This window comes from Phyllobates terribilis, unplaced genomic scaffold (assembly GCF_046119375.1).
Source record: "Phyllobates terribilis strain yellow unplaced genomic scaffold, ASM4611937v1 Scaffold_7__3_contigs__length_470593459, whole genome shotgun sequence".
Classification (NCBI taxonomy): Eukaryota; Metazoa; Chordata; class Amphibia; order Anura; family Dendrobatidae; genus Phyllobates; species Phyllobates terribilis.
In genome coordinates, this window is record NW_027362767.1 from 231,772,126 (window position 1) to 231,795,062 (window position 22,937).

Here is a 22,937-nt window from a genome sequence, read left to right on the forward strand (position 1 = left end):
TGTAGACAGACTGTTGGGCTGGAGAGTAGACAAGCTGGTGGACAGGGCTGGTAGTCAGGCTGATGGACTGGACTGGTAGTCAGGCTGGCGGACTGGACTTGTAGTCAGGCTGACAGACTGGACTTGTAGTCAGGCTGGCGGGCTGGACTGGTAGTCAGGCTGGCGGGCTGGACTCGTAGTCAGGCTAGCAGCGGGACCTGAGGGCTGAAGCAGAGTTTAACATACAAAGCTACAACCTTGCACGGGCATCTCCATTTTGGAGGAGGTGCCTTATATATGAGAGGTCCTCCGGCCATTGGCCGGGGACTCCTTAGGACGGCGCACAGTGCCCGGGAAGTTGCGCGCGCCGGCAGCAGCAGAAGCAGGAACGCCGGAGGACGCTGGGCGGGTAGTGCGGTGGTAAGAGGGACGGCGTCTCTGCCTGTCAGGGGGCAGAGACGCCGATACTACAGTGTTTATGGGCAATTGTTTGGCTGATAACCATTTCATGTGTAAGGCAAAATTTAGTGGAAACTATGGCCCCGATCCATCAAGACTAGCGTTGTTCATGCAGGTCTTGATCAGGGAACATAATGGAGTCAGAAGCTCTGTTTTCATTTTGAGGTGCCTCTTAATGGCACATCTGAAAAGTGGCATGATCATCATCACCACAAATCTTACTCCAGGCTTTTCAGGTCAGAGCTGTTTTAGAGACATAAGAGGGTCCTACATAATATTAGACAGATGGTTTCAATGTTATGGCTGAGCTTTGTATACTATTACAAACAGTTAAACTTTTTCTAAGCTGCTATCCCATTTCTTCCCCATGAACAAGTGACACAACACCATTTTTTTCCAAAATTATTGTATGGGGCTGTGCACAACTTTTATTGTAACACATTGGACACATAACACTGGGGAGACTTACCCAAAAATTACAGCACTTCCACCCCTGGTTATCAGGGTTACGCCTGCACCCAGCTGCAAACTATACATTATATAAAAGGCCACGTATGCACCTGACTGATCGCTGTTTAGGCAGTCTCAAGGACCAACCACCATTGCCACTGATAGCTGCCATGTTGCACAAAAGTACACAAAACTACTGCCCCTTACCATTATTGTGAACCTGGATGAACTGCTGCTATTCACCTCTGGGCGGATAGATGGGAAACAAAAAGTAACTGATGACCCTCTCACCTGTCTGCCCTTTTTTACCCCTCTAGCTACACCCTTTGTAAGATGACCACCGGACAGGTCCTTGAGGGGACGTATGTATAGCTGAGGTTTGTAGCTTAAGTGATGTAAAACCGGGAAAGCATGCTCCAGCACACGTAGTGCTGAGAGGGTTAATTGGGTGTATCAGGGCCGGTTTTTACGAGCAGTCATAAGAGACGGGAGGGATTGGCTGCTCACATATTCCCACCCCAGGACGTGTGTATCAAATGGAGACCAAGTGTCTCATTCAGTGTTTGTGGCTGGAGGTGTGAAGACCTCCAGGGTGGCTGTGCTACAGGACACTGACTGTGAGAAGTCGAACCCGCAGTATTGTATGGACTGTTTATTTTCCTGTTTTGTTACTTTGTGCCGGACAAGGCTGTCTTTTGATTACCTTGCAAGTGCGGTTTATGAGGCCTGAATAAACCCGCCTTGGACATTTTTAAGAAACTGACTCCTGTGCCTACCTCTAACGTGGCTGAGTGAGTACCAAACCCTACACCTTATTGAACATTTTCCACAACGAGCTTTGCAAGCTTTTGTACCATATACAAGAGGCCACTTTTGTCCCTTCGACTGCATTGTTTTTCATCACTATTATTATCATTCACCGGTAAATTCTTATTACTATCTTTTTTCTTTCACTAAAGACCCTCTTTAGACACATCAGATGAAACCTGCCAATATCAGCTGACAGTCTAATGTGCATGGGGTTCTCACCTAACATATGATATCGGGGGAGACACAGGTTGGGCATTTTAATGCTTTTTCTCTTCGGGAGATAAGCCACTGCCAGATCTTATTTCATCGTCACCACCATTAGCTTATAGTATTTCTTGTGGTTTAATCTTTTTTTAAAATTGGTAAAATGGCCCTGATGGGGTTCTACACTAAAAGAAGAGCCATTATTTTTTTTCTCTGTTGCTCCAAAGTTTCAAGGTACTCTGTACATTATCCTCTGTACACCCCTGGATAAAGTAATCCTTGCGAAACAAGCATCGGGAGCGGTGAGTCCCTGTCTCTCTCCTCTACAGGTATATATCCCCACTCTGCTATTAACGTTTATACTCTGCGGGCATATATATTTTTCTGAATGGTTTTGGGTATGGTTATACCATTATTTTATCACACTGTTGCTTTAATCCTGTTATTATAATTGTTACATTTATTTTTTATGATCCAGCTTGAGATGTCTTATGTGAGTTGTGAGAAGGTCACTGGTAAAATACTGAAGGGGAGATATGTGTCACTCAGGATGTTAGCCTCAGTGATATGGACCTGGAAAAATGCTCCAGCATACAAAGTGCTGAGAAGGGTTAATCGGCCATGCTGAAGTGTGGGTGGGAGGCTGACTGGAATATCTCCACCCCAGGGTGTGGTCTAGAAGCTAAAGGTGAAGCCTTTGGACTCATTCAGTGTTCGGTGTCTCTGGAGATGAGAGCTCTAGAGCTGTGCATGTGTTAAAGAGAGCTGAACTTTGTGTTTTTTTATGAGCGGGCGGACACTGACAGCTTGGGGCCCTGTGCAAGAAATGTGTCTGGGCTCCCCTCCTATTATGGTGACAAAGCTACAGATATATATATATAGAGGCCACATATATACAAACCCTGGCAAAAATTATGGAATCACCGGGTTCTTAGGATGTTCATTCAGTTGTTTAATGTTGTTGAAAAAAAGCAGATCACAGACATGGCACAAAACTAGTCATTTCAAATGGCAACTTTATGGCTTTAAGAAACACTAAAAGAAATCAAGATTAAAAATGTGGTACTCAGTAAGGGTAATTTTTTTCAGACCAAGCAGAGGGAAAAAAATATGGAATCACTCAATTCTGAGGAAAAAATTATGGAATCATGAAAAACAAACACACAAAAGAACAGTCCAATACATCACTAGTATTTTGTTGCACCACCTCTGGCTTTAATAACAGCTTGCAGTCTCTGAGGCATGGACTTAATGAGTGACAAACAGTACTCTTCATCAATCTGGCTCCAACTTTCTCTGATTGCTGTTGCCAGATCAGCTTTGCAGGTTGGAGTCTTGTCATGGACCATTTTCTTCAACTTCCACCAAAGATTTTCCACCTCCATCATTGCTCTCCCCCATCTCCATAATTTTCATCTCCTCCACCTCCATCATTGCTGTCCCCCATCTCCATCATTGTCATCTCCCCCACCTCCATCATTGCTGTCCCCCATCTCCATCATTGTCATCCCCCCCACCTCCATCATTGTCTCCCCCCCCACCCCTCATTGTCCTGGACTTCTCCCCAGTGTAGTAGTAAAAAAACAAACAAAAAAAAACAACACTCACCTCTCTGCCAGTTTCCCAACAGCATCGTCTTTGCTGAGAACTTTCTACCTGACACAGGCCTGCTCTAAATGATGATGTCATCAAGCCACGCATGCCTGTGTCAGGGAGACAGTGCCGGGCAGGAAGCAGAGGACAGAGTCCTCAGCCATTTTCCTCCTGTCAGCAGCGGAGCTGGAGGGATCGCTCCATGCCCGCCACGTACGATGAGGGCAATCTGGATATGGGCCCCCTGGAGCCTCGGGCTCCGAGAAAAAGGCCAGATTGCCCTCCAGTTTTAGCCTCCCTGCAAGGCCCCCTTCCACCTCCGGGCCCCGGCGGTATGTCCGCCCCTGACCACAACCACACAGACTGTACTGTATGCTATTTGGTTTTTCCTTTATGCCAGAAGGGCCGTGTTTATTTCATTTTGAACTGGTTTATGCAGTATGTTTTTAACCCATTTCTAGCCCATGACGTATTAATATGTATCTGCGCCCTGGGACTTAAGAGCCTGATATGTATTAGTACGTCATACCTTTAAAGCGGCCCCGCTTTGATCGGTGTGATCTCTGATCTCTGATCACATTGATCGCACTGATCATAGCGCCACTGCGTGGTAACAGGGCGGTCACAGGGCAGTGACCGGCTTGTGACCTTCCTGTCACCGCCCCATGACCCCCTGTGATGTGAGCAGAGCCCACAGCCAGCTCTGATTGGAGTGATGGATGATGACATTGATCGCTCCAATCAGAGTACCTGAAAGCAGGTGACAGGGCGGTCACAGGGCGGTGTCACCTCCCTGTGACCCCCTGTGGTGCGTGCCCAGGCCCCAGTCATCTCTGACTGGTGCGATCAATGTCATCATCGATCGCACCAATCAGAGTACCTGACCCAGAGGTGACCGGGTGGTGACTGGCCTGTGACCTGACTGTCACCACCCTATCACCCCCCTGTGACCGCCCTGCAGATCCTCACACTTGGTGAGGATTTCTACAGAGCGGTCATGTCTGATCTGCCCTGTGCTGGGCCTTGTAGTGCCACATAATCTTCTGTGACACCACAAGACCTTCTTCTCACCTGCTCCAGTCACTGCTGCTGCTTTGGCATCCTGCTGCGGTCTCCTGGGTCCTGGGTCTCCTGCTCTGTGTCCTGCTGCAGTCTCCTGGGTCCTGGGTCTCCTGCTCCGTGTCCTGCTGCTGCGGTTCCTGCTCCAGAGCCTCTTCCAGAACCTGAAAGAAGAACAGAGAAGACTTTGGTATGTCCACCTCTGATCTCCCCTCATCCACCCCAATCCCCCTCTTCTCCTTTTTATCCCCCTTCCCATCCCAATCCCCCCCCCCAGTTTTTTTTTTCCTGCGTCCTGCAGCGGCCGAGTTCTGACCAGTGACTACGATCAACGTCCGTGCTCGCTGCTTTTCAGGACTTTTTTTTGTCCTTGTCAATTCTTTCTCCCCCCCTCACTTTGCACCACCTCCGTGCGTGCATCCAGCAGCCGAGTTGATCGGTGACGCAAATCACCGATCAGCACTCGCGCTCGCTACTTTACCCTTTTTTTTTAACTAACCTTTTTTCTTTTCTAGAGGGTGGTCGCGCTGTCCGATTGTGCTGTGGCGCCCCTGAGGGTTCAGTCGCCACAGAGGTACTGCACCTCACTCGGAGGTGTGGTGTCTCCTTCTCTCAGGTAAGGAGGGAGTGCTGCCCGGAACCCCAACACCCGCATTCAACACTACACTGCTCCAGGCCGGCTGGAAGGACAAGATGCACTGTGTTTCCTGCTGAGCCCTGTCCCTGGCTGGAGTGGGGGGAACCAAAGGTAGGGGGAACCAGTAGTGGGTGTGGGTGGAGGAAGTAGAGTAGGGGAGCACCATCATAGGAGGTATATTTAAAGGGGAGCCATCTTAGGGTGGCAGGACAGTAAGAGGAGTTAGTGAAGACAGTCGGTTGAGGAGCAGAGTCTCGTTAGGAGCTCTGCTCCACAAGTGGAGCCTAGTGATAGAGGCCCAGGAGGGGAGCAGAGGAGGAAGGCTCCGTTCTATAGAAGGGATCCCAGGGGGTACGGTGAGTGCAGGACGGCACCCATACGCCCCGAATCTGCCCGGTGTCAGAGGGATCAGGCCGCAAGAAGGGGACCGGCCCCTGGACCAGCCGTGTTACTCCAGGTCTCGGCTGGAAAAACCGGAGGCTTCTGCACTTCCATGGTGCAGTCGCCACAGTCTCATCCTAGTCACCGTGAGGGTCAAGTAGGTCCGGGAACTCCAGGTTGTCCAGAGAGACTTCAGAGCACCCGAGCGGGACTGAGTGTGTGGGAAGGGCAGGAGGGAGAAGACCCAGCGTGAGAAGTCGGTCTAGTTAGGAACATAAAGAACGCGGGGTTCCGTCAAGCGCTCCTGACATATCTGAGGAAGAGCTGAACCCCTGGTCTGGTAGACGCAGTGCGACGCGAAGGCGGACACCCGTACAGTATACCTGAGAACCTTGTACAAGAACTGTGAGTAAAGCTTGGATGACTGCACTGCACTGCCTCCGTCAATTATTTCAGCTGCGCCATCTCTCTTCCCGCACTACAAGCCCCAGCAACACCACCCACCATAGAACTCCACACTGCCCCGGGGGCCCGCTCCGCCTGTGGGGAGCTGAAACATCCCAGCTGCCATCCCATCATCCCATCACCCCCCGGAGGTCTGAAGCAGCGCTGGAAATCCTTACCAGGTACCACAGGTGGCGTCACAAACTATTTACTTTATTTTTATTTCTATCCAAGTTCCAATCCCCTTTTTCAAGAGTGACCCCAGGGTACGGGCCCGGGAGCCGACCACAGCGACATCCCCAAACCAGGCAAAGGCCCGGGTACCGAGTCGTCCCCATCCCCTGGACGCGTCAACTCTTCCTGGCGTCACGAACAGGATTGCGTGCCCGTTATCACCAGGTACTGTGCGCCTTAAAGAACTGTGTTACTCTACTGAATGTGGCACCCGCCCCAGAAAAATGGGTGCCATTATGTGCGTGATCAACAACAACAATATGGAACCTCCCATCGTGGGCCGGGTCCCAGAATGGCGCCAAAAGCATAACCTGCCCCTTTCAACTGTGACTGTCCGCGTAGATGTGTCCGTCAAGGCAGGGAGGACGTCTCAGGGAGTGACCGACAGCAGGCTGCCATGGGACCGCCCCCAAAAGGGGAGGGGAGGAGGATAAAAGGAATGGAGACAGGGTGTGGTCTTAACCAGTCTAGACAGACCACACCCGGAAGCCAGCATGGACGGAAGCAAGGATCCAGCCTGCGCCTCTGGCCTGCAGGAGAAAGTGCCTTCCCTCACCATGGAGGGAGCGAAAAAAATGAACTTTCCCCGGAGGATGCGGAATTCCTCCAAAGTGAGATCCTGGAGCTGAGCCAGCAGGTGGAACGGGCCCAGCAAGTAGCGGTCACAAGGTGGAAAAGCGAGCTGCTGGAGAAGTTAGCAGCTCGGTGGCGGCCAGCACCGGATACCATCAGCGGCACCCCAGCCCCGGCGGAGCCTGATGAACACCAGGAGGCCGTGTGCAGCACAGGAGCAAGTAGGAAGAGTTCCCCTGTCCCGGGCGCTGCAAGAGCTGACCTGCTCCTGGGCCTCCTACACCAGCACTGCCAGTACCCCGCCATGTACCCCCTGGAGCAGCTGCTAAGCCTGGAGCCTCCACCCCTGGGCGCTGACTCTGAAGACATCCTGCTCGGCTCCCTCCCGGAACCTCCACCCCCGGGCGCTATCTTCACGGGCCCGTTGCTCGGCTCCCTTCCGGAACCGCCACCTCTAGCACCCGAATGGGGGTACTGCGCGCCCTCCTTTGATTGGTCCGCGAGGTTTGAGGACCAGCAGCAGCACCCGCTACTACCGACACCAGCGCCCCCGGTTGCCTGCCCCGGCAGAGAAGAGTTTAGCTGGGACAACCGGGGGGGGACCTGATGGAGTTCCCGCAGGAGACCCAAGCCCAAGCCCTGCAGAGAAAGGAGTTCTGTAGGCGGGAGCTCCTACAGCTGGAGAAGGAGCGGCGCACCCGGTGGGCGCACTGCGAGCGGATGGAGGCCTGGAACAAGGCCGCAAAAGCTCAGGTCCGTCAAGCGGAATCGGACCATCCTAGTCCCAGCGAAGACGGACTGGTCGTAAAGTTTGATTTAAAAGCGGGATGGGGTTTTATCCGCGATCCCAATTTCAGCAGGGATATCTTTGTGAACCGGCGGGATGTTGAGCCCTATCTGGAGCAGGGCCATCCCGACCGGAACTTGTACCCCGGTGACCGTGTCACCTACACTCGACACCACGGGGAACGCGGGTGGTATGCCCTCCAGGTGTACCGCGTGATTGAGGAAGGAGAGGACACGCCCCCGCAGTTCATGGCTGATGACCCGGCTGGGTCAAGCAAAAATCAGAAGTACCCTAGGCAGGGACACCACTACTAAGTGAGAGTGAGTGGACAAACTGTAAATAGTCACCCTTAAGGGTACCAACAGTAATTTGTTTTATGTGTGCATAATTACCCATCAGGGTATACAGACTTCAGGCTGAGGACTGTGAGCAGCCGAGAACTGATTTTGTACATAGTTTTGCACTTCTTAAGGTGCTCTCTATTGGTTTTATAAGTGCAACCCAGTGACCTCAGAACAAAAACCCGTTTGGCGTGGCGGAAGATGTGGTCCAGCACCAGTATCACTTATGCCCTGCAGCCATGCCCAGGGCCTACGTTGAGGGTTTGCGGACGGGTCCCTCATGCTGCTGACTTTGCACCTTACTAAAGAAAATGGACACCCGGTTACAGAATGTGCTGCAACCTGTTAAAGAATGTTATTAAAAGTGTTTTATAATGTTTTGATAACCTGTAACGTTCAAAGTGATGTGCCTCTCATAAAGGGAAGATAGTTTTATTATCTTATATGCGAATGCATTCTAAAAATTTTGTATGTCTAATATACCGTGTTTTTGCTTAGTTCCAGCCCGCGGACGTGCTGTGTTTTACCAGGGGGGAGTGTGGCGCCCCTGAGGGTTCAGTCGCCACAGAGGTACTGCACCTCACCCAGAGGTGTGGTGTCTCCTTCTCTCAGGTAAGGAGGGAGTGCTGCCCGGAACCCCAACACCCGCATTCTACACTACACTACTCCAGGCCGGCTGGAAGGACAAGATGCACTGTGTTTCCTGCTGAGCCCTGTCCCTGGCTGAAGTGGGGGGAACCAAAGGTAGGGGGAACCAGTAGTGGGTGTGGGTGGAGGAAGTAGAGTAGGGGAGCACCATCATAGGAGGTATATTTAAAGGGGAGCCATCTTAGGGTGGCAGGACAGTAAGAGAAGTTAGTGAAGACAGTCGGTTGGGGAGCAGATATTCGTTAGGAGCTCTGCTCCACAAGTGGGGCCTAGTGATAGAGGCCCAGGAGGGGAGCAGAGGAGGAAGGCTCCATTCTATAGAAGGGATCCCAGGGGGTACGGTGAGTGCAGGACGGCACCTGTACGCCCCGAATCTGCCCGGTGTCAGAGGGATCAGGCCGCAAGAAGGGGACCGGCCCCTGAACCAGCCGTGTTACTCCAGGTCTCGGCTGGAAAAACCGGAGGCTTCTGCACTTCCATGGTGCAGTCGCCACAGTCTCATCCTAGTCACCGTGAGGGTCAAGTAGGTCCGGGAACTCCAGGTTGCCCAGAGAGACTTCAAAGCACCCGAGCGGGACTGAGTGTGTGGGAAGCGCAGGGTAGGAGGGAGAAGACCCAGCGTGAGAAGTCGGTCTAGTTAGGAACATAAAGAACGCGGGGTTCCGTCAAGCGCTCCTGACATATCTGAGGAAGAGCTGAACCCCTGGTCTGGTAGACGCAGTGTGACGCGAAGGCGGACACCCGTACAGTGTACCTGAGAACGTTGTACAAGAACTGTGAGTAAAGCTCGGATGACTGCACTGCACTGCCTCCGTCAATTATTTCAGCTGCGCCATCTCTCTCCCCGCACTACAAGCCCCAGCAACACCACCCACCATCAAACTCCACACTGCCCTGGGGGCCCGCTCTGCCTGTGGGGAGCAGAAACATCCCAGCTGCCATCCCATCACCCCCCGGAGGTTTGAAGCAGCGCTGGTAATCCTTATCAGGTACCACAGGTGGCGTCACAAACTATTTACTTTATTTTTATTTCTATCCAAGTTCCAATCCCCTTTTTCAAGAGTGACCCCAGGGTACGGGCCCGGGAGCCGACCACCGCGACATCCCCAAACCAGGCAAAGGCCCGGGTACCGAGTCATCCCCATCCCCTGGGCGCGTCAGTGCGCCGTGCTGGGCCTTGCAGTGCCACAGAAGCCTGTGACACAACAATCGCCACTCCTGCTCCAGAAGACATCTTACAGAAGGCATCTGAAAGACGACATCTGAAAGACGACAACTGTAAGTAGGATTTTTTGATCCCTCCTCATCCACCCCAATCCTCATCTCTCCCCCCCTTCCCATCCCCCTTTCTGCCACCAAGTGCTGATCATTACTTGATCAGTACCTGATCGCTCGACTGTTGTCCTTTTTTTTTCCTCGTGCTTTCTGCAGCGACCGAGCGCTTATCAGTGACCACAGATCACTTATCCGCACTCGTGCTCGCTGTTTTACATAGCCTTGTCCTTTGCACCACATCTGCGAGCACACCCAGCAGCCGCCGCGTGTTGATCGGTGACGTAGCTCACCGTTCCGCACTCGTGCTCGCTGTTTTTACCACCTACGGTTGTTCCTTTTTTTCTCAGAAAAAAAAGTTCACACCAAGCACACTGACAGACACACACACTCTAAATAAAGTACTGACACACACGCACCACATACATAACAAAAAAAAAATGTCCCGCTCATCCCAAACTTGCTATTCAGCGGAGGAGGCATATTCTTTTCTTGCCTCCAACACGGACAGTGAGGGCGATGATCCCACCCTTCATTATTTTTCTGATTCCTCGTCGTCCTCCTCTTCTTCCTCCTCTTCCTCCTCAGGTGCTGCTGAAACGCCACGCAGATGCCCCAGGAGAGAAGATGAACCAGCTCCCCGTACTACTGACCCCGTATGGACCTTGCCCCCCCCCCCCCCCCAAAAATTATGAGCCACTGATTCCTGATTTCGTGGCGGAATCAGGAATCAAGTCTGACACCACTGGCCTCACAGAACTAGACTTTTTCAAAGTCTTTTTCTCTGAGGATTTTATAAACCTCATGGTGGGCCAAACTAATTTATATGCTCATCAGTTTTTGGAAGAAAACCCCTCTTCATCATTTTCTAACTGGTCTCTTGTAGATGCAGTAGAAATGATGAAGTTTTGGGGCCTGATCCTTCATATGGGGATCCTGAAGAAGCCAGAATTTCGGCAGTACTGGAGTGTTAACGTTTTGTATAACACTCCAGTGTTCTGAATGGTCATGACCGGAAATGTTTTCAGGCCATCCACAAGTTCTTGCATTACAACGATAATGCACGGTGTCTTGCATGCGATGACCCGAACTTTGATCTTCTTTTCAAAGTTCGGCTGGTCATCGACCACTTCAACAACAAGTTTGCTGAAGTGTACGTGCCCCAAAGGGACATCTGCGTGGATGAGTCCTTAATCACTTTTAAGGGGCGGCTTGGATTCTGGCAGTATCTGCCCAGTAAGAGGGCCAGGTACAGAATCAAGCTGTATAAACTTTGTGAGAGTACCTCAGGGTACACTCACAAGTTTAGAGCTTATGAAAGGAAGGACTCCTGGATTGAACCCCCCTGAATGCCCCCCTGTTCTGGGAGGGAGTGGGAAAATTGTGTGGGACTTGGTGCACCTACTGCTGGATAAAGGTTATTACTTGTACGTGGATAATACCAGTGTCCCTCTCTTCAAGTCCCTCTCTGCGCGAGGTACCACAGCCTGTGGTGCTGTCCGCAAAAATCAGAGAGGCCTCCAAAAGATGCTAATTGGGCAGCTGCTCAGAAGGGGTGAAAGCAGAGCCCAATATAGCAACCACCTGCTGGTGGTCAAGTACAAGGACAATAGGGATGTCCTTTTCTTGACCACCATACATGGAAATACATGGTGATGGCAGCACCCTCAGAACTGTATGAGGTTCCACTACACAGGTTGTCAAACCAGACTGGGTTGTGGGGTACAACAAGTACATGGAGGGAGTTGATCTCTCTGATCAAGTCCTCCAGGCGTACAGTGCTTTGAGAAAGGCCAGAGTGTGGTACAAGAAGCTGGCCGTGCACATCGTTCAGATGGCAATGCACAACGCTTCCTTCTGTCACAATGTGCAGGCCAAACTTCTGCGTCGTACCTTCAGTTCCAGAAGGTAATTATCAAGGCCCTGATATTTGCCAGCGGTGACGGAGTGGGCCCCAGTACTTCCGGAACTGAAGGACCTCAAATTGTACCAGGCCAGTATTTCCCGGGAGAGGTCCCTCAATAGGAAAAAAAGGTAAGTCACAACAGAGGTGCCGAGTGTGTCATAAAAGGGGAATACGCAAGGACACCAATTATCAATGTGACACCTGCCCCGACAAACCTGGCCTGTGAATGAAAGACTGCTTCAAAAGGTACCATACGTCCATGGACTACTAAATTAATTTCTGACGTATGACAACCTGACGAACACTACACAGCTGACGTAGTGTTCGACAGGTTGTCATACGTCAGTTCTGTAGTGTTAATCAGGTTGTCCTACACAACTGACTTATGACACTACATTATAAGATTCAAAAATCAGGTATTAGTTCCAAAAAGTGGGCACCTACTGGGCATTTCCACTGTTTAGGCACATCAGGGGCTCTGAGAACGTGACATGACGCCCGCAGACCATTCCATCAAAGTCTGCATTCAAAAGCGTCACTCCTTCCCTTCCGAGCCCTACCGTGTGCCTAAATAATGGCTTTCCCCCACATATCAGGTATCAGCATACTCAGGAGAAATTGTACAACAACTTTTGGAGTCCAATTTCTCCTAGTACCCTTGTGAAAATAAAAAAATTGCAGCTAAAAGATAGTTTTTGTGAAAAAAAGTGTTTTTTTTTTCACGGCTCTTCGTCATAAACTTTTGCGAAACACTTGGGGGTTCAAAGTGCTCACCACACATCTAAATAAGTTCCTTAAGGGGTCTTTTTTCCAAAATGGGGTCACTTGTGGGGAGTTTCCACTGTTTAGGCACATCAGGGGCTCTCTAAACGCGACATGGGGTCCGCTGTCAATTCCAGCGAGTTTTGCATTGAAAACGTCAAATGGCGCTCCTTCCCTTCCGAGCGCTGATGTGCACCCAAACAATGGCTTTACCCCATATATGGGGTATCAGCATACTCAGGAGAAATTGCACAACAACTTTTGGTGTCCAATTTCTCCTGTTACCTTTGTGAAAATAAAAAAATTAGGATCTAAAGTAAAATTTTAGTGAAAAAAAGGTAAATGTTCATTTTTTCCTTTCACGTTCACTTAATTGCTGTGAAGCACGTGAAGGCTTAATAATCTTCTTAAATGTGGTTTTGAGCACCTTGAGGGGTGCAGTTTTTAGAATGGTGTCAGTTTTGACTTTAAATGTGACGTGGACCCTAAAAAAAATGGTTTTGTAAATTTTGTTGTAAAAATTAGAAATCGATGGTCAATTTTCAACCCTTATAACTTCCTAACAAAAAATTTTTTTTTTCCAAAATTGTGCTGATGTAAAGTAGACATGTGGGAAATGTTATTTATTAACTTTTTTTGTGTGACATATCTCTCTGATTTAAGGGCATGAAAATTCAAAGTTTGAAAATTGTGAAATTTTAATTTTTTTTGCCAAAGTTCTGTTTTTTTCACAAATAAACGCAAGTGATATCAAAGAAATTTTACCACTATCATGAAGTAAAATATGTCATGAAAAAACAAACTCAGAATCGGGGGGATCCGTTGAAGCGTTGCAGAGTTATTGCCTCATAAAGTGACAGTGGTCAGAATTGTAAAAATTGGCCTGGTAATTAACGGGCAAACCACCCTTGGGAGTAAAGGGGTTAATAAACCAGTGGAAGACGTAAATGGAAAGTGTTCCTGTGTCTACCTGTGTGAGCAGAGAGTGAGCCGATTTACCACAGAGTATAGGGGCTCATTATACAGCGCCTTACCACATTAGTATGACTTGGGAGGACTCCGTCATAACATTTCTAGGAATAATCTTTTTAAACCTCTAGGTATGAGGTGGTTTGTAACCATTTACATCTGTGGTTCAATGAAAGCATGGGTTACTGCACTCGACATGCACATTCCTATTATGTCACTCACCGCAGCACACAGCCTGGCTAGTTACAACAGCGTAAATACCGCAAAACACCTGCCTACCAGCAATCCCACTCATGTCAGTGAAATCAGATAACAGCAGACACCGACTTCAATCTGTGATGGATGTATTTAGTAAAGGGAGCTTAACAAACCCTACTAAAGAGTTTAACATACTGTATTATCTGTTTTTATTCAGCATTCTTCAAAGATGTTTCTGTGAATCTGTTAGCGCAAGCATCTGGCATCAATGAGTGGCCTTCATGCTGACCATTCTTTGTCCCATCTAATCACTAATGAAATGTTTATAGCCAAAGAAGTTAGCAAACACCTCTGAGCCCCGAGCTGCCCAAAGACAGTTCAAGAGTTTGGCATAATAATTACAGTTATATTGAAAGTGCCAAAATCAATAGTGCAGAGCCTTGCCTAAGAACGGATGGAGACCAGGGTTCTGTTTTTGCCTCCACCAGGGTGCCAAGTTCCTTATAGTAATTATTCTCCAGGTGGTATGCGCTCCCGAAACACAGTAGGTAGGATGCGGTGATATATTGAATAACCAAATTTTATTAACATAGCTTACAACGCGTTTCAGCTCTTATGAGCCTTCTTCAGGTATTCCTTATAGTAAGTGTCAAATATTGGCCAAAGAACGCTGCCATACTGTTGCCTTAAGGTGGTTATTGTGTGGCACCCTGCTACCACAGGTACCAGAGGACCCAAAAGGGTGCATGGACGGACTTCTCCACAAGAGGCCCTCACTGCAAACAAACACCTCCACCCTTCCACCTCATACCACCAGAGGGAGCCCTGTTAGGGATATATATATATATGGAGGGTGGAGTTAGGCAGTGAGGAGTTAGTCAGAGTGTGCTGGCACTTAGACCAGTGAAGAAGCAGCACGTCTGCTGGTGTGTGAGGGCCCTGAGTGTGGCCGAGGCAAGAGGAGAGGAGAGAGGAGTTGAGGGGGCAGAGGAGCATCACAGGCTCACCCCAAGACACAGTCCGGACACCGGGTCCGCGCCTACAGGGTTCTCTACACCCAGTAGGGACAACCGGCATACCAGGAGGCTTCCAGACCCCTGGTCATCCTGAAGCTACCATCAAATACAGGACTAGGAACCACGAAGGCCCCGGCGTCCAGGGATAGTGGTGTTACAACTCTCCTGTTAGTTTTTTTTTAGTTTGCTGGTCACATGACCAGTTTTGCCTATTTAATCCGGCTCCGCCCTCCTGGCATTGCTGGACTTCATTTGTATTTACTACTGTTGAGCTAGCTTGGTGCTCTGTTGCCGTTCTCTGTTAGTTTTGCTAGGTCTTCTGACCTCTTTACTTTTTGTTGTGTGTTTGTCTTTGACTGCTACGATTTCTGCTAGGATGTGTCCAACTTTTCCCAGTCCCTAGTTCTTGTAGGGATTCCTCCCTCACATCTATAGGTCTTCGTACAGACTAGCCGAGGACTTTAGCGGGTCTGATCGCAGGATCAGGTTCCCCGTTACATCGTAGGGATCTAGTTTAGTTCTATTGTAGGGACAGATCTCCTGTCTTTCCTTAGTTTCTGTAGCAGATCATAACAGTAAGTCCAGCCATAAAAAAATTTCTCTAAGGAAAGACCTCCAGTTTTCCATCATGGTCTCGGTGCAAGATTTAGCTCAACGCTTGCAGGGACTCTCTCTGGAGGTGGCCAAGCTCCAACAACACGTGAGTAGCTGTTCTGGAGCGCATTTTGTGGAACCAAAGGTACGTCTGCCTGATCTATTTTTTGGCGAACAACAAGATTTTTTTTCTTTTAAAAATGCTTGTCTATTATATTTTCGTTTGAGACCCGGATCCTCTGGTGATGAATCACAGCGCATAGGGTTCATAATGTCACTTTTGCGCAAAGATCCTCAGGGATGGGCCTTCTCTCTCCAACCTAGTGATCCGTGCTTTAGATCAGTGGATAGTTTTTTTTCTGCTTTGGGTTTATTGTACGATGATCCTGATCGTGTCTCATCTGCTGAGTCTGAATTAAGACGTTTGAGGCAGGGATCAGGTAATGTGGAAAAAAGCTGATGTGTCGGATGGTGACGCCTCTGCCACTGTTCCTCCGGTGGTGGAGGATGGGGAATATGAAATTTCCCGCATCCTAAATTCTAGACGGTATAGAGGGAGTTTGCAGTATCTCGTCGCTTGGAAGGGTTTCGGACCTGAGGATAACTCATGGGTGAGGGCGGATGATGTTTCTGCTTCCAGACTTGTCCGAGCGTTTCACAGGAGGTTTCCTGGTAAGCCTAGGCCTAGGGGATCCGGAGGATCCTCTTAGAAGAGGGGGTACTGTTACAACTCTCCTGTTAGTTTTTTTTTAGTTTGCTGGTCACATGACCAGTTTTGCCTATTTAATCCGGCTCCGCCCTCCTGGCATTGCTGGACTTCATTTGTATTTACTACTGTTGAGCTAGCTTGGTGCTCTGTTGCCGTTCTCTGTTAGTTTTGCTAGGTCTTCTGACCTCTTTACTTTTTGTTGTGTGTTTGTCTTTGACTGCTACGATTTCTGCTAGGATGTGTCCAACTTTTCCCAGTCCCTAGTTCTTGTAGGGATTCCTCCCTCACATCTATAGGTCTTCGTACAGACTAGCCGAGGACTTTAGCGGGTCTGATCGCAGGATCAGGTTCCCCGTTACATCGTAGGGATCTAGTTTAGTTCTATTGTAGGGACAGATCTCCTGTCTTTCCTTAGTCTCTGTAGCAGATCATAACAAGTGGTTGCCAAAGGAAAGTCCTACTACCAAGCGGTCAGGTGAGAGAGCAACACAACACAGAAGCTAGGCCAAGTTCCAGGCAGGCCAGAAGCCTAGAGAGAGGGAGACACGGATCAGGAGGTCTTATACCCGCTCACTGGGAAGAGTCCTGAAGTGCACCCTTCCTAGCAAGTACCCTGGACCATACCTGCCGTTACACCAGTAAAGGTACTGAAGCGAATCCCCTGTGTGCGTGTCAGTCATTCCCCCTGACCCGACCGGGCCATCTCTCACCGGCATTCCCATCTATCAACTCTGCCCCGGGGGCCCGCTCCGCCTGTGGGGAGCAGAATCATCCCAGCTGCCATCCCATCACCCCCTGGAGGTCTGCAGCAGCGCTGGTAACTATTACCAGACACCACAGGTGGCGTCATGAAACAAACCAAAAACATTAAAACCCCTTTTTAAAGAGTGACCCCAGGGTGCGGGCCCGGGAGCCGACTGCCGTGACATCCCACAGAAGGTCAAGGCCCGGGTACCGAGTCTCTCCCAAATCCTCCTGGGCGAGTCATCTCTTCCTGGCGTCATGAACAGGATTTCGTGCCCGTTGCCACCGGGTACTGTGTGCCGTATTGAACTGTATTTGAACTGTGGTGAACATCGCCGCCATTACCGTGTCACCGCGCGGGAAGAAGAGGGGCGTAACCGCGGGAACCAGAAAGGTGTGACTGTTGGTAGCACGCGAAACTCAAGCCCCGCCTCGCACTCTGACGCAGCACCAGGAAGCGTCAGGTCCTGGAAGGAGACCGTCGTCTGCGGAGCTGCGGCCTACCCGAAAAAGAAAGAGAAGGTAGGCTACGGTTTACTAGGGGGGCGCAACCATGGCCGAAGACCAGCAAAACGCCGGAGCACCAGTTAACGCTCCCGAAGTTCAACTCGCGCCCGGCGCTGCTCAGGCCGGAGCGGCTGCCCCACCAGCAGGGGTCGTGACTCCATTGATACCCATGGCCCTGCCGTATATCCCCAGAGCGAAATGGCTTCCCCAGTATGACGGCAAACTGGACACCCTGTCTGGATTCAAAAGGAAAATATGCGGTGTACTGGACATGTACTCAATGACTGGTAAACAGAGAGCCGCTGTTGTGTTGGGACAGTTGACTGGTGCCGCAGAGCGGGAAGTTGTGACCTGGCCAGCCGCAGACCAGGAATCAGTATCCATTATATTTAAGAGACTGCAAACTGTCTTTGAAAACCGCACTGAGATAGATCTTCGGATGAGGTTCTACCACTGTACCCAGAAACCTGAGGACAGTATCTGGGACTATGCCTGGCGTTTACAAGAGGCACTGCGGGCTCTGAAACAGGTTAGTCCAGCCAGCATACATGGTGAGGACAAAATGCTGACAGAACAATTCATCCGGGGGTTGAGGTCCCAGGAGGAGACCAGAACTGTACGGTGGTGGGCCTTAGATCATCCAAATGCCCCCTTTGACACCCTGAAGGACATGGCTATTAAGGGCCTTCAGCCCCTGAAAACATCAGATACTGCTATCCAGCGTTACCAGGGTGAGGCTACCCCAACGCCCATGGCACTCACTGCCCCTTCATTAGCGGCTGAGACAAAAGTGGAAGCAGCGCCCCCTAGCGAGCTGGACAGCCTGCACCCTGAAGTGTGTCAGCTAAGTAAAACCCTGACCACTGTCCTGAGTGCCCTGCAGCTACAGGCGGTGCCCGAGCCGGATAGAAGGATCCTACTCGCCGACAGTCCGGAGGATGTCCCCTGGATGCGGAGAAGAAGGAGGACAACGCCACCCTGTGGGATGACCAAAGACCAACGTCGCCCACCAGGAGAACTCATCTGCTACCGTTGCCACAAGACAGGCCACACCGCGTGGATCTGTCCTTTAAACGGGCAAACCCTGGGGCCAAGGGACGACACCCAGGAGTAGATCAACCAGACCCATCAAGCTGGCATGACCAGTTTGTAGGAGGAAGGCCTTTCCTGTCCATCATGCTGGACGGTATAGCAATACCTGCACTACTGGACACTGGCTCACAGGTAACCATCATACCTGATATCCTCTACAAAAGGTACTGGTCCATAGATGAACTCCACCGCCAGCCCGAAATCCCCCTGGGCGAGTCAATTGCATCTTCATTCTTCAGGAGCCCAATGCTCCCCGGCCTCCTATGTTCCTGCTTGCCGGGTAGCGGTGTGCTCCTGTTGACTGACTGTTCAGACTAGAGGCTGGAGCAGACTGTGTGCTCTCTGATGTTGCAAGCAGAAGCCGCCTTGCTCTTTCCATATCAGAGGAACACAAGGGCACTAATGCTGTCCGGATAGGAAAAAGTTTGTCAGTGCTGCGCTCTTTGCCTAGGAAACTGGTTACCACTGATCAGCTGCAGCGGTCACTTTGTTCTTGAGAACGGAGAGGATTTTTAATAAGAGGTATATTGTAAAGTTGCTTGTTTTTGCATGCACTTTATAATTTTCCTATTTAACATGATAAGACAACTTTTTTTTATAGGAGTTAGAAGGTGTAGATAAAAAGCACTACATCTGTAGGTGGGCTGTGTCTGGTTTTGCAGCGTGGCTCTATTGGGCTGAGCTACATTACTAAACACAAGCAGCAGAAAAGTGTGCCGCTGTTTTTGGAAAAAAGTATCCCACACAGTAAACACCGTTAGGGCTCGTGTAGATGACTGATCTTCTCGAACAAATGCAGTCTGCGGTTTTCACAGAAGGCACTCGTACCTGTGATATTCTATAGGGCGGTGCACATGCCCAGTTTTGTATCACAGACTGAGTTGTCCATGGAAAAAAATTGGAGACATGTCCGAGTGTTGGATCAAAATCGGCAATGCAAATTGATGAGTCCATGAAAAAAATCAGACCGCACTCGGATGACAACGGACTGACAGAATGGAGACGGTGGAGAACCTTTTTTTTTGCCACTCTGATCAAAGTCCGGTCAGAATAAGCAGACCGTCTTTCTCGAATGTGAAGAAAATGGTCGTGTGACCCTAACCCAAGGTTTACAAGACCGTTTTTTCCACATCCGAGAAAGACGGTCTGACTGTTCTGATCAAACTTTGATCAGAGTGGCAAATAAAAAGGTTCTCCACCGTCTCCATTCTTTCAATTCGGGCAAATTGGACTGCACTCGGGTGTCATCTTAGTGCGATCCGATTTTTTTCAAGGACCCAAAGACTTGCATTGCTGATTTTGATCCAATACTTGGATGTCTCAGATTTTTTCCTTGGACTTCTCGGTCCAAGAAAAAAATTGGATATGTGCGCAGCTCCATAGAATATCATAGGTATGAATGCTTAAAACCACAGATAGCGCTCGTCCAAGAAAATCAGTAATCTGCACAAGCCCTTAGCAAAAAAAAGACAACACAATTGCCATTTTTTTTTGTCACCTTGCTGCTAAAAAAAGGAATGAAATGCAAACAAAAAGTTTGCAATTATCGCAAAATAATAATAATAATAATAATAATAATAATAATAATAATAAAACAAGCCCTGCCAAGCTTTGTTGGGGAAAAAATTCAAATTTATAACTTTTACAAGGTGGTAACACAAAACAGTTTTTTTTTTCATTTTTTAAAAGCTACAAAACCTAAAACAAACAATCAATGATAGAACTGTATTTTTTCATCATTCCATCATAGATTTTTTTTCCCTAACTTCCAGTATATTACATGGTAAATTAAAACAATGTAACTCAATATTGTTTCTTGTCTTGCAAAGAACAAACCCTCAAACCTGGGGAAAAATTAAAAAGTTAGGGCTCTTTTCCAACTGGGAGGTAAAAACAAAAGCGAAAAACCCACAAAAATGTAAACTGGTCCCAGATGGAAGAAGGTATTAACAATTCTCGATAGTGCCGCCACCTCTACAACCATATACTCCAATAATATACTGTATAGTCTCTAAGCTGTAATGCCACACAAAGCAAGCAAATGAATACCACCATACAGTGCTCAAATAAAACTGACATACAGTAACAAAACAACAGATATACAATGATCTGGCGGTGGAAACCTTTATGTTGGCAGAGGGCAATCCTGCTCATCTTTTCATACTGAATTACTAAAAGCAGGTGGTCTCGGTCTTGTTATTAGATGCGTATGTTCTGGAGCAGAATCAAGAGAACGTTACCATTTTATTGTCGTATTTCGAAAGCAGTTGCTCCCTCAATGTGCTCTGTAGATCTGTTGGCTAATACATCCAGCCATGGGATTAAAGCATTCCTCAATCCACAGACGTAATGTTGATTTCTAAGTGTAAAAGGAGATCTGTAAGATGTTGAGCATAAAAATCCAATCTGGTGCTCATATGTGCATAAGGCTGGTATTGCATCTCACGCAGAAAAATTGCACATGCTTCAGATCAGACCGTAGTGAGAAGCCTTAAAAAACTGCTGCACTGACTAATGCTCGAATAGGAAAGTGTTGAGATGATTTAGTGCAGTGAAACAATTAATAATTCTGCAAGGCATAGCTAGGGGGGGCTGGCGAGGCACGTGCGTCAGGTGTGTGGTGCAGGGGGCACCAACTAACCACCTTGCCTGGGGTATTTAGATACAGGGCAAGTTTAGCAAGCTAGATCTTAGCCCTGATGAACCTTCTTAAGAACTATAGCAAAATCAAAGGGACCGTAAGATCAGGGGTGCATTTTGAAAGAGCCCGGGCAAAATAGTAAAGTTTTGATTTGCCCATCGCTCATCAATGCAGAGTCCTTCTATGACAAATTGCTCCCCTCAGTGCATGTTACCATCTTACCGTACTGCCAACACTTACACATCTCACCGCTAAGCCAGAAAGGCCTGGCGGTTATGAGATTGGGATTGTTAAAGGGAATATGGCAGGAGGTTTTTGATATGTAATCTAAGAGCAGCATGAAGTAGGGGCTGAGACACTGATTTCAGCGATGTGTCATTTATTAGGCTGCTTGCTGTTGTTTCAATACAATCAGTGTTTTATCAGCAGGAGATTATCACTGCTGGACTAGTTGCCTCATGCCTCCTAGTCCAGCCACACCCCCAGCACTGATTATAGCTTACAATGTAAATAGAAACCAGCCAATCAGTGGTGTGGGTGGGGCAGCTTTTTAGGCACTGCCACATCTACAGAAGAGAAAACTCTTATTGTTACACAACTGCTGCACAAAGTAAAGTAAGTGACGCATCACTGGAATCAGGGTCTCTTTCCCTACATTATGCTGCTTTCAGGTGAGGTAGATAAAACCTGGTGACCCATTCCCTTTAAAGCAGGCAGTAATGCTGGAGAACCTAGCAGCGATGTGCACACATTTGTTCTTGCCTGCCTGGCCTCCTGGGCCTCCCCACAATGGCTGCTACAAAAATAGTCTCGCCTATAAGTAAGATTCTTCTAGGCAGGGAGGACACATGATGGGGTTGTGAAATGGCACAGAGAGAGAAATCAAATATGAAGGGCCTTTTCATGTGATAGATGTGGGTCCTCACTTGTCCCCTGTCTACCGTCATCTAGTTTGGTGCCGCGGCCACTCTCGGTGTAGACAGGTTGGATGTTTTTTGGAACTCTTATAGATGCACCATCACTCCAGTGACAGCAGTCATGTCATCAGGCAAGAGAGAGGGTCAGTAGACCCCTTTTCTTGAGATCGGTGCAGAGGGTAGGACCCTCATCTATCAGATAATTATGGCTTATACTGTAGGAATTACATAAATGTCCAAGATGAGAAAACCGGTTTAAAAATGTTATAACTTACTGGTGTTTTTTTTTTTATCTCGAGGAAGGTCCCGCTTTGGGCCCTATAAAGTGTATACGACTCAACATCCTTATTAGTAATATGAGTAAACTCCATTTTAAAGAATAAATGTAGCACTCAGTGTTTTAGAACTGCAACATTGATAACATTCCAGATTTTTTACATACTTCCTTATTCCCTTTAAAGGGATTGTCCATAATTAAAGAAAATAGTGATCTGCAATACCATGTATAGTACATGGAAAAAAGCAGTTCCTTTCATTTATAATCTGGCAAGCGTCCTTAATGATACAAGCCGAAGGGGGCAGAATGAGAAAAAGGCTGAACCTTAGACAGAAGGAGGAATGGTGGTGTACGGGGGAAAGGTAAAGAAATTTTTGTCCTCCCTTCGGCGTCTCAGAAAGGAAGTATAGTTTAGTAAGATGGTTTAAGATGTACAGTATGATTGTGAATATGTTAGGTTTTCCCATCTAGGACATTCATGGCATATTGATAGGATATGCCAGAAATGTCCAACCACTAAACCTGCATTTATCCATATAACGGGGCACCTAAGCGCGCTCAGACTTATGTGGCTCTTTCCATTCATTTCTATGGGAGCTCTGAAAAATGGCACGTGCACAATCAGCAATTTTCAGAGTTCAAATTGAATAGGAAAATCCCTTTAAAAGTTAGTCAGCTCTCTGGGCGTGTCTAATTTAGCTAGTACTTCTATTCCAAAAAGTAACAATTGTGTA

At 48.6% G+C, this 22,937-nt stretch overlaps 1 protein-coding gene across 1 annotated transcript in view; it reads right to left on the reverse strand.

Annotated features, from left to right (window-relative positions):
- Positions 1-20,830, reverse strand: part of LOC141153090 (uncharacterized) — a 46,087-nt gene extending 25,257 nt beyond the window's left edge. The window contains exon 1 of the mRNA XM_073637763.1: positions 20,609-20,830. Coding sequence (XP_073493864.1) covers positions 20,609-20,611 — 3 coding nt within the window. The 5' untranslated portion in view covers positions 20,612-20,830. The remainder of the gene's footprint in view (positions 1-20,608) is intronic.
- Positions 20,831-22,937: the final 2,107 nt, after the last annotated feature.